Source organism: Planococcus citri, chromosome 2 (genome assembly GCF_950023065.1).
Source record: "Planococcus citri chromosome 2, ihPlaCitr1.1, whole genome shotgun sequence".
NCBI lineage: Eukaryota > Metazoa > Arthropoda > Insecta > Hemiptera > Pseudococcidae > Planococcus > Planococcus citri.
In genome coordinates, this window is record NC_088678.1 from 76040879 (window position 1) to 76053948 (window position 13070).

General features: G+C 36.1%; 1 protein-coding gene across 1 annotated transcript; it reads left to right on the forward strand.

Annotated features, from left to right (window-relative positions):
- The first annotated feature begins 5918 nt into the window (after positions 1–5918).
- LOC135837764 (G-protein coupled receptor dmsr-1-like) lies at positions 5919–12517 on the forward strand. Its single transcript, XM_065353147.1, has 2 exons — positions 5919–6846; positions 11414–12517. Exons 1-2 carry the CDS (start codon positions 6197–6199, stop codon positions 11808–11810), a joined length of 1047 nt encoding a protein of 348 aa, XP_065209219.1. The 5' UTR covers positions 5919–6196; the 3' UTR covers positions 11811–12517.
- The last annotated feature ends 553 nt before the right edge of the window (positions 12518–13070 follow it).

Here is a 13070-nt window from a genome sequence, read left to right on the forward strand (position 1 = left end):
TCATTGTTTTTGGTAAACAAGGTGTCGTTTCCGTATGAATCGAACCCCCCGAACACGAATATGACGCCCAATCTTATGCTACCCTCATCCACACCCCTCCAGCGCCTCTGCCACCTTTTCAATTTTTACTAAAACAAAAGTTGAGCTATTTTCGTAATATTGGTGTCGTTTCCAAATGAATCGAACCCCCTGAACACGAATATGACGTCCAATTTTATGCTACCCTCATCCACACCCCTCCCCAGTGCGTCTGCCCCCTTCTCAATTTTTACTATACGAGTATTAAAAGTTGAGCTATTTTCGTAATGTTGGTATTGTTTCCATATGGATCGAACCCCACGAACACGAATATGACGTCCAATTTTACGCTACCCTCATCCACACCCTTCCAGTGCCTTAGCCTCCACCTCAATTCCTACTACCTATATTAAATATTGAGCTATTTTCATAATGTTGGTATCGTTTCCATATGAATCGAACCCTCCGAACACGAATATGAATTCCAATTTTTTGCTACCCTCATCCACACCCCTCCCCAGGGCGTCTGCCCCCAACTCAATTTTCACTATATTGAAAGTTCAGATATTTTCATAATGTTGGTGTCGGTTCTATATGAGTCGAACACCCCGAACACGAATATGAAGTCCAATTTAGCTCTAATCTCATCCATCGCCTTTCAGGCTACAGCCGGCTCGACAATTTTTATTATTTGAAATGCTAAACCTATTTTCATAATGCTGGGTGTCATTTTGGCACGAATGGAAACCTCGAAACTTGAATGTTAAAGTTTGAACCTTGCGATGGTCATTGTTTTACGAGTTTTCAACCTTCGCGAAACATATACTTTTAAAAGTAATAACAACCCGAGTAATTATTTGTAGAAGATTGATCACAGTTGGTGAAAACATTTATGGCTTGGGTGGGGGCGGAGGCACCGTATAGGGTTGTGGTTGAGGTTAGCATAAAATTGGACTTCATATTCGTATTCGGTGTGTTAGATTCATATGGAAATGACACCAACATTTTGAAAATATCTGAACGTTCAATATATAGTGAAAATTGAGTTGGGGCAGAGACACTCGAGGGGTGTGGATGAGAGTAGCATAAAATTGGACTTCATGTTCGTGTTCAGGGGGTTCGATTCATTTGGAAACGACACCAATATTACGAAAATAGCTCAACTTTTGATATAGTAAAAATTGAGAAGGGGACAGACGCACTGGGGAGGGGTGTGGATGAGGGTAGCATAAAATTGGACGTCATATTCGTGTTCAGGGGGTTCGATTCATTTGGAAACGACACCAATATTACGAAAATAGCTCAACTTTTGTTTTAGTAAAAATTGAAAAGGTGGCAGAGGTCCTGGAGGGGTGTGGATGAGGGTAGCATAAGATTGGGCGTCATATTCGTGTTTGGGGGGTTCGATTCATACGGAAACGACACCTTGTTTACCAAAAACAATGATTTACACCAGAATCCATTTTTAACCCCGGGTCATTCCATGTCAACTCAACCAAAAAAAAGCGATTTTGAAAGTCATGTCTCTCGATTTCGCTCAAATTTTTTTTACAATATCTACCCACCCAGTAAGTAAAAAAGCCGCAATCAGTTTGGTCCCAGCCCCCTCAGGGGGCGGGTGGGGGGGCTTCCATTATTTTCACATTGTCTCGAGGTACTCAACTTCAGCAGCCCATTCCTCCAAAACTATGATACTTTGATCAAAACTGATTTCTTAGTTCGAAAGGGCATTGAATTTTGAACTTTTCAAGTATTTTTAAATTTTCAAAAGTTGAAAGTTGAACTTTCAATTTGAAAGTTCGAATTTCAAAATGGTGCTGTAAGTGGGAGCTACCATTTAAAATTTTGAAAAAATTTCCACAGATGTACATTTTGATACTTTTTCGAAATATTCATGTTTTGAGATGGAACTCTTGACGGAGGGGGAGCACCCCCACCCCAATTATGGGTGAAACTTTCAAAATAAAATCTGGGGCATGTGATATATCGAATTGTATGTTTTCGGCAACGTTGAACACGAATATGACGTCAGATTTTCGATTGGACCCCATCCACGGCCCCAAACAATTTTTTTTTACTTTTACCTATTGGGGGAGGTTCTGGGGGCCATGGGTGAAGTCGATTCGAAAAACTAAGGCAATATTCGTGTTCAGCGATATCGAAAACATACTATTGCATGTGTCACATGAATGTAACCATTTTTGGGGGGGTCACCCCCTTCGGAGAGATGCTGGGGGCCGTGGACGGGTCCAATCAAAAATCTGACGTTATATTCGTATTCAGCGTCACCAAAACCATACTATTCCATATGTCACACGAACAAAACGCTTTTTTGGACTTTTACCCCCTTTGGGGAGATGCTGGGGGCCGTGGATGGGGTCCAATCGAAAATCTGACGTCATATTCGTATTCAGCGTTGCCGAAAACATACAATTTGATATATCACATGCCCCAGATTCTCTTTTGAAAGTTTCACCCAAAATTGGGGGTGGGGGTGCTCCCCCTCCGTCAAGAGTTCCATCTCAAAACATGAATATTTCGAAAAAGTATCAAAATGTACATCTATGGAAATTTTTTCAAAATTTTAAATGGTAGCTCCCACTTACAGCGCCATTTTGAAATTCGAACTTTCAAATTGAAAGTTCAACTTTCAACTTTTGAAAATTTAAAAATACTTGAAAAGTTCAAAATTCAATGCACTTTCGAACTGTGAAATCAGTTTTGATCAAAGTATCATAGTTTTGGAGGAATGGGCTGCTGAAGTTGAGTACCTCGAGACAATGTGAAAATAATGGAAGCCCCCCACCCGCCCCCTGAGGGGGCTGGGACCAAACTGATTGCGGCTTTCTTACTTACTGGGTGGGTAGATATTGTAAAAAAAATTTGAGCAAAATCGAAAGACATGACCCAAAAACGTTGGTCGAGTTGACATGGAATGACCCCCCCCCTCTGTTGGTTTTTTCAATTTTTGACCACGGCCCACCAAAAATTTTTTTTTGAAAAAAATATATGTTTTGTAGGAGTCAAAAATACATTTAAAAATGCTATTCGCATTTTTGTGCCGAAACATGATCATTGCTAAAACGGGCAAACAAAACTAAAAAACGCCATTTTGAGGGGAAAATATGGGGGGAGGGGGTTGAAATTTTTGTGGGGATGCCTCTTATGGATGTTTACAACATACCAAAAAATTAAAAAAATCGGTTCACATGGGGCTGAGAAAAAAATGTTTATTGTAATTTTAGAAAAGGGGGGGTTTCTCAAAAACGGGGAGCCTGGGGGTCTGATACTTTCGTGACGGAAGGTGCTCAAGGGTACCAACCTTCCATGCAAATATCAACCCTGAAGCTCTCGGGGGCAAATTCACCATACTTATCCACCTAAGTATAGCCTTTATCTATCTTCAAAAAAAGAAAAGTACATAGGTACAAGAAAGTCAATTAAGCAAGACTTTTACTACTGTATGTATACTTTGAGAAAAAAACGGGTCATTCGTGGAATTTTGGTATCTTTCAAATAGAATTCTGAATACGCCACTTTTTTCAAATAAGGTGCACCGGGGCAAGTCAGAATGATTTTTCGCAATTTCAACTTTGACCAGCTGTTACTCCCCTTCTAATGAAGCAATATGGATCAAATTTATTATGTAGGTTCCCATAAGGGTTCTTAACCTATGGTAAAAATTTGAGCGCGATTGACCTGTCCTGACTTACCCCAATTGGGGGAAGTCAGAACAGGCTAAACTTTGCAGAGGCGTAGATCACAAACCAAGCATCCTAGAAAAATTGCACGAAAACAAAATTGTAGAGAATTTAATTCTCTTTGAGATCACTCTCATCAGATTTTCACTAGGACGCACGGTTCGTCCGCTATATGCGAAAAACTAAGAAATAGAAAGTCTGTATTTTAGACCAAATTCAAAATAAGTTCAAAACAACAACAAAATACAATTGAACCAAAGACATCTAAAATGAAACTGAATCGCGAAAATTTTTATGCCGTGATGAAGTAGGGGTAGTACCCTCAAGTCACCTTTAGTGGCACTTCGCCAGATATAAACCTCTAGGCGCTAGAGCAAGTTTTCTAACTTACCCCGAATTCCAACTTCCCCCGGTGCACCTTAATGTATTTTTATTGGCAGGGAGAAGACAGGGATGATGTGAAAATTTATTTACCCAATTCTTGGATAATCGAATAGAACTGGAAAAAATGGAAAAACTTCAAATTCTGGAAAAAGAAAAGAACCACTTGATAATCATCCTGTTAGAGCAAACATGGTGATAAAAATCCAAAACTCGGTTCGCCAAAATCGATAGGCAGCATTTTCCAGCAGATCTGGAGCCTCCAGCAAAAGTCAGCTTTTCTCCAGCAATTTCAAATTGACCCAGAAGGCGTCGCATCAACTTCGGCAGCTGGAAATTTAATCTTATCATAATCCAAGTTGATTAGGGTTGGTGAATCGCAGATTCGAGGTGATGAGTTGAAAAGTGTGCTTTTTTGGGTACCTATACAAGACATAAAATCTCAAATTTTCTAAAATTTTCAAAATCAACAATTTTTTCAATAAATTGCTCGAAATTTCACCTCATTCCCACTCCCAAATCAATTGTCACTATTTTTTGCTGATCTGGAGCCCCCAGAAAAAGTTCACTTATCTCCAGAAATTTCAAATTGCTGCAGAAGGCGTTTTGTAGGTAAATGAATCGAAATTCACTCGTGTTAACATTTTTCTACTCTCGAAGAAAACCGTGGAAAATTTCAAAAAAAATGAAAATATCGAAAAATGTGAACGCATGGAAACTTTTAAAATCTAAGTAAGTAAATAACACAGAAGACAAAAAATAAATAGGAATTTTTGGCAGTTTTGTCAAGAAACAGAAGAGAGGAAAGGGGTTAGTACCTGTTTATTCGAATCAAAACTTCTTCATTAAAAAAGTATATACCTTATATAGATAATTAATTACAAAAAAAAAAAAAATTTGAATTTAAAAAATAGCTATTTTGCTATTATTGCTAAAATCTGGAATTTTTGACAATTTTGACAAAAAAACTGGACTTTCTTGACAGGCTGACTAAAAAAAGTACCTACTTGAACAATGTAGGAAAAAACCAAACGAAGCAGCAATCCAAAACATCTCATGAAATAGTAGACCAGGCGTTGGATTGATTCATGTTTTTCAATCTCTATTGCTGAAATAAAATTTGAACCGACCAAAATTTTACATTTTTGGCGAAAATTGCAGTTCAATATTTCCCTTTATCCTTCTCTATGAACATTCAAGTTCATTCGTTGAACAACTATCGGATATTTAAAAATTAAAGCAATTGTTTACGTATTTGAGTGGTTTTTTCGTTTGGTAGGTATTTCCACTATCACCTGTTGACGTGTACTTGCATTAATTACTTCGTTGGGTCGTGCAGTTATGGTTTAAGATTTTACCAACCCCAAGATATGTGTTTTGGTGAATCGCATGGTCGATTGGTCGTAGGTGAAACTACTTTTTTTGTCTCGTGTTTATATGTACGTACAATGCTTTATTGTACTTAAATGATGTTGTAAATACAGTCCACTGTAAATGTTGTACAGAAAAGTCGTGTTTGTGTTTTTTCGTCTTAGTAGGTACATACAATAACAGAAATAAACCAGCATTTTAATCGTTTAAAATTAACCAAGCTAAAAAAAAAATTAGGCCTATATTTTTCAGTAAAAAAAAAATTAAAATACAAGCTCTCCTCGGTTTTAAATTTAGGTATCTAATCGTACATATAATTAACGACAATAGCGATTAGGTTATATACCGACGCAAGTCACTATCAAGTAAATTATCACGATGAAAAACGCTTCGTCGGAAACCAGTTCCTGTTGATAAAATATTTGATTCTTTATCCGACAACCTACCGAGTTTAAAACGAGATTAAAAGTAATCATCAAATAACTCCTGTAGCCAGTCTCGAAAAAAATTTTGTTGCATTGAGTGCGTTGAACGAGGGACTTGATAATTTCGAAACCAAATCCTGTGTGCTGTGATAATTTCCTAATTTGTTTTTCTCATCTGTTAGTATGCATTTTTAGTGAAATTTTAAGAAGTGTTACCGATGTAATTATTTGAAAAATTGAAAATGCGCGAGTGTTGAAGTGAAATCAATGAAATCATGCTACTTAAACTGTTAAATCGAGATGTCAATTGAAGAACAAGAACAATCATGCGAAGAGTTCCACACACCTTCGAAGATCGTCGAATATTATTTGATCAACGTCAAGGGCTACGTAGATATATCAATATGCGTAGTTGGTTCGATTCTCAATCTGCTCAATATAATCGTATTCACAAGAAAAAATATGATTTCACCGGTGAACATGATATTCACTCATTTAGCCTGGGCAGATTTACTGATGTTATTACTTTTTATTCCATATACGTGGTTTGAATGTTTTGAAGAATACACGAATGGCGGATGGACTTATCAACAGACTTTCTGGTACATATGGTTGGGTAATGTTCCGGCTATTTTTTACTTCATGTCGGTATTCCTTACAGTGATGTTATCCGTATGGAGACACATAGCTATAGTGCATCCATTGAAAGAACGACAATGGTGCAGCATGAAAATGACCCGAAATGTGGTCATAGCCGGTTACTTGACTTCTGTTTTGCTTGGCATACCGATGTATTTTTCGACTGGTATCAAACACGTTGGTAATAATCAGACGCAAATTTACATACCTCATGCCGTAGAAGATTCCAACCTGTTCATTATTTCACGTATAATCAATTCGGTGTTGTATCAGTTACTGCCAGCTATAGCGCTACCAATATTTAGTTACAAGTAAGTGCATTCTATCAACTATACACATAAGTTGGAATTTCCCACCCCCTCTCCCAAAGTTGTTACCTCCAGTGAGAAAATGATTCCCCATTTTTTATTTTTTGGCTGTCTGCAAAAAAGTGGCGCTGGTAGCCCCCCCCCCCACCGTTGACAATTAAAATTTAAAAAATGAAAAAAGTCCAATTTTTATGAAAATTTGTTGCTTCTGCGTCAGAATTTTTCTGAATAATCGCCTTTTCAAGAAAAAATGTTCCGTGGTCCTTCAAACCATATTGGCTCGACTCTAGTGAGGAGCCCTAAAAATCAGAAATAATAAATCAAAAGTAGGGAAAATGTTTTGAAAATATATCATTTCTATACTAGAATAGTCTTACCGAACTCCCATTTCAAGAAAAAACATGTTTTGGACCCCTAATAGTCGGGGGGCAGCATTAGGGTCACCAGCACCCCCTGCCGATCCTCCCCACAGTGGGTTGTGAGCACCCTCAAAACGCCTAACAATGGTACAGTGATATCCTCCCTTATGTTTTTGGGGTCGCAGAATACGAATTTGACAATATTTTTTCGTAGTGGTGGGTGGTGAGGGGATAAGGGGGGTGGAAACTTCACAATTTGACAATATTGATGTGTGATATGTCGAAATGTATGTTTTTGAGGGTGTAGATCACGAATCTGACAATATTTTTTTTGTAGAGGTGAATGGTGGGGGGTGAAGGGGGTAAAAACAGTGAAAAATTCAAAATTTGACTATAATGATCCGTGATATGTCGAAATGTACCAAGTATGAATAATTCAACTGAAAGTAAGTACTTTTCATCAATTTACTCAATTTTAGTTTTTATAAAGTAAAATTATAGAGGCATAATTTATGTTAAAATCCCGTTTTTTGCCCACTCTGTTGCATAAATTGGAATAGAACAAATGTTTGCACGTAGATGCACGGGAAATTCCAGTGGCTGGTAATACTTAAGATAGTGTAATTCAAGATGTGAATTGCCATTTTTGCCCCAAAGTGCCCCGGCGCGGCGACCTCCACAGTCGATTATAGTGAAAAATCTTGGTGAATTTCGTTAAAATGTTACAAATTTTCTATTACTGGGACTTCAATGGCTTCCCAACAGAAAATTCTTCATCCCCCACCCTTCACCCTTTCTACACCTTAGAAAACGTACATTTTGACATATCACACATCATTATAGTCAAATTTTGAATTTTTCACCGTTTTTACCCCCTTCACCCCCCACCATGCGCCCATACGAAAAAAATATTATCAGATTCGTGATCTACACCCTCAAAAACATGCATTTAGACATATCACACTTCATTATTGTCAAATTTTGAATTTTTCACCACCCCCCCGCGTAGCACTGACGAGATCGTCAGTGGCCTCGACAAAAGTATCGACATGATTTTTTATGATTGTTGATTGAAAAAAGTTGGAACATTGTCCACAAAGGGGATAATCTAACCACATTTACAATAATTGATTGGAAATTAACACGATTTTCAAAATTTATGACAGAAATGCTGATGGTCGTCATTGCTGTCTACATTTGTATCTACATTCATGTGCAAGATTTCGATATATTGTAGATACTTTGTAGACCCTCTAATGGATATCGAAATTCAGGTCGTCTTGTTGATCCGAAGTTGATGTCGACTATAAGATCGACAAAAGCATCTACAAAATTTTGATCATGTACCGTTACTTTTGTCGATCTAATAATTGTCATCAACTTTGGCATCGGCAAGACGAACTGAATTTTGATATCGATTTGAGGGTCGACAAAAGTATCTACAAAATGTCGTCATTGAGTAGATACTTCTGTAGATCTTGTAATCGACATCAATCATCTGGTTAACATTGATGAGGAAGTTGATGTCGATTACAAGATCTATAAAATATTTTTAGAAATTTTGAAGTGTTGTCGACTCATTTGTCGATGTCAAAGTCGACAACACAATAAGAAAAATTTTCTAAGTCCAAAATAAGATGGACTAAATATTCTTTTAAGGCGACTTCTCTCAACAGCGGCAATGGTCTAGTGGTTAGAGTACGTGATGGAAGTGTACGGCAACCTAGGTTCGATCCCTACTCAGGGCAACTTTTTTTTTCAAAAAAATTTTTTAGGGTGAAATATTTTTGAGAATAATTTTACTTGAATCAAAAAAAGAGTTTTGTGCACATTTTGCACATTTTCAATCAAAATTTGCCTCTTTTACAATCGAAAAAATGACACCAATGTCGAGACCTTGTCGAGACAAAAAATGAGGGAAGACGACAGTCGATTTTGATATCAACTTCTCACTCGTCATGTATCGGCATTGGTGTCAACAAATGTCGTGTCGACAAGTGACGGATTAGAGATCTCGTCTTTTCCATCGACTTTGGCATCGCTTGTGCTACGCGGGCCTTCATCCCCCACTATTCACCCCTACGAAAAAAATGTTGCCAAATTCGTGATCTACAACCTCGAAAACATACATTTCGACATATCACACATCATTATAGTCAAATTTTGAATTTTTCACTGTTTTTACCCCCTTCACCCCCCCCATTCACCCCTACGAAAAAAATATTGTCAGATTCGTGATCTACACCCTCAAAAACATACATTTCGACATATCACACATCAATATTGTCAAATTTTGAAGTTTGCAGAATTAATTTCAGCTCTCCAACTCCACTTGATGAAATTTTTGTGAGAACTTCGAGTTTCAAAAATCTACTGGAGGCTCCAGAACTGCTTAAAACGGTTTGAAACAGTTTCCAATCGATTTCGCAGGTTGAAAATAGGGTATATCCCAAATTTCAGCTTTTCAGGTCAATTTGGTAAAATTTTGATTTTTTATCACATTTTGGCCAGAATTTGATTTTTGAAAATTCACCAAAAATCGAAAAAGGCACTTTAGCACTTGAAATTTTGACAGGTGATGAAGTTTTGCCTGCTTTTTCGATCTACCTTTGTACAGTTTGAAAAGTTTTATGCTAGTCCTATGTTGGAACGCAAAATCTGCAATTTCGGCTGACCGGTCATTCAAAATGGCTGCCATTTTGTAAGTAAGGCCACTTTTGTTCCTTAGGACTCCCCCTTTAAGATAAAAGTTGTCCCGGAGGATCGGCAGTGGGGTGATGGTGATCCTTATGCGGGCCCCCCGACTACAAATGATGTTATTGGTTCTCTTATATGAAGCCTCCCCCCTCCAATTAGGGAAAAATTGAAAAATATAAAAAATTGACATTTGTAGACATTTTTTGAAAATTTCTCATTTATAGACAGAATCTTTCAAATCAAGCACATTTTCAAGAAAAAACTTCCCACGGTCTCCCAAATGATGTTGCCCAAAATCAAAAAAAAAATGAGATATTGCATGATATCAGTAGGTACAAATTTCTCGAAAATATTTCACTTCTGGACAGAGTACCTACTGTTTTAGGTCCCCTAAAATGATCTTGATGCTCTTGTACAAAGTCTCCAAATTTGAAAAATATCAAAAGTGTAAAATATATTGACTTCTGTAAGTAAAAATTATTTGAATATGACATTTTGTGAAAATTTCAAGTTTCAAAAGTCTACTGGAAGCTCAAAAAATCTTCAAAATGTCGCTGGAGGCTCCAAAATTACTTAAACTCACCAGCAGTCGACTTAATAGCGCGTTTAAGTGAATGTGCATTGTGAATTTTGGATTTCCAAATTCATTTGATAAAATTTTATGGAAATTTAGAGTTTCAAAAATTTGCTGGAAACTTCAGAACTGCTCAAAACGGGTTGAAACAGTTTCAAATCGATTTGGCAGATCAAGAATAGAGTATATGCCAAATTTCAGCTTTTTAGGTCAATTTTATGCAATTTTAATTTTTTATCATATTTGACTAAAATTTGATTTTCGAAAATTCATTTAAAATTGAAAAATACACTTAAGCTCTTGAAAGTTTGGCTGGTGATACATTTTCGCTTGCTCATTCAATCTTGCTTCGTCCAGTTCAAAAAATTACGAGCGAGTCCTATGTTGGAAAGCAAGATCTGTGAGTTCCGCTGACCTGTTCAAAATGGCCACCATTTTGTTAGCAGGGACCATTTTTTTTTGGCAAGTTTGCCTCGAAGTGTTCTTTAGGACGTCCCCTTTAAGAAAAGAGAATTACCCGGAGGATCGGCGGGGAGGGGGTGCAATCTCTCTGTATATTACTGACAGAGGTGTTGGAACTAAAATGTTCACAATTTCAAAGATTTTGTCTAATAACTATTATGTACATACTTCGATTTTTTCATATTTTGTAAAATTGAGGGCTCACTAGCTCTACTTAGTTTTCACTGAGCGGTCTGGAAATTTTATGGTGTGATTTTCTCACTCGCGGTAACAACTTTAGGAGATGAAATTTTTTCTGAGTGGCTTTAAACTCAAAATGAATATCTTCTACTTAATTTGGTCAAAATCTACTGGCAAGTTTTTTTTTGCGATCCACCTCATATGCACATAGAATAATCGAAATCGAATAAGTATAGCACCTACTTTATGTTGATATTGTAAAACTATAACTTAATAGTTTTGTTTTTGTTTTCTGTAGACTAATAATTGTGTTGCGCGCAAAAAAAGAACACCAGCAATACCAAAATCCGTCTACAGACATCAACAATATAAGGAGCACAAGAACTCCCGAAATGAGAAACAAAAGTGATCGATCAATAGTCCTATTGTTAACAGTGATGGCATTGCATTTAATTTCCAAACTTCCAGCAGGAATAATCGATTTACTTTATCTCACTTACGGCAGGGCCAATAAAATCGCTTGGGAATGTTACTTCAACGTGAGTGTAATATTCGAAACCATGTCATGCGTCACTTTATCCGTCACATTTGTAATATATTACACTATGGGTAATCATTTTAGAATTACGTTTAACTCTTTGTTCATTAGGAAAAAATGCGAGGAAATTGATACAGATGTGGAAAGTGAGTATTAAGTCAGTATAAGTTAAGTGAAGACTTGAAAAAATTGATCAATAATTACAAAGTAATGTTGAAAATAAAAAATAAAGCAAATCGCCTCCTCGAGTCTCTCTCATGGTCTCATGTGGTCCCAAATAAATTTCATCAAAAAAAAAAAAAAAAAATTCAAAGATATCAAAAAATGAAACCGCCTGCATATTTTTTTGAAATTTATGGCCACACACATAAGTTAATTATTACAAATCAGTCCTTATTTCGAAGCTTGAAATTTTCAACTTCCCTTCAAAAGCAATCCATGTGATTTTTAACACGTAAAAATATTATTGTAAATAGAAAATGGAAATGAGTATGTACCTATAATTATTTAAAATGTGTCATGCACAATTAAATCTACTCTTATTAAAGAGGGTAGGAACGAAATTAATTCATTCTACTGTTTGAATACTACAATTTGAAATTTTTCACAATCCGAAAATTTTACGATTTAGGTAGATATTATTGTAAATAGAAAATGGAAATGAGTATGTACCTATAATTATTTAAAATGTGTCATGCACAATTAAATCTACTCTTATTAAAGAGGGTAGGAACGAAATTAATTCATTCTACTGTTTGAATACTACAATTTGAAATTTTTCACAATCCGAAAATTTTACGATTTAGGTAGATTTCATTTCTGTAGATACAAAAGTTTATTACCTACAATATAAAAATTTTTCAACTCGTATCTTTTTTTGTTGAAAATATGTGCTAAATGAGGTGCTTTTTTGTAACTCAATTTTCCTTTTACAGAAGTCTTTTGAAAAATAGTCATTTCAATTTTCAAAGTATTTTTACATACCTACCTAATGAAACTACATATCTATCTGATGAACAAGACAAAATGCAAGAACAGGACAAAAGCCGAAATCGTACTTACTCGTAGTAGAAATTTTCTCAACTTTCTCAATTTGAGGAAGTGGGGAAGGATCGGGTCAAAATTTATTCAAGACAACATTTTCTTATTTCAAACTTTTTTAATTTTCTAATAGTAAATTAGTAGATACGAAAAAATGAAAAAAAACACACAATTTCGAGAGAAAGAGTGGAGATGAAAGTATCAAGAATTTTAATGTTTTGATTGGAAAAAATTGAGAGAACGCAGAACTTTTTCGCTATTTTGTTAAAAAGTAGGATTTTCAGACTCACTTCAATTTGAAAGAAGGTAGGAGAAATGGGTGGGTGCCTGGATAAAAATGTATTTCAGTCAAAATTTTTCATTCAAGGCAAAAAAA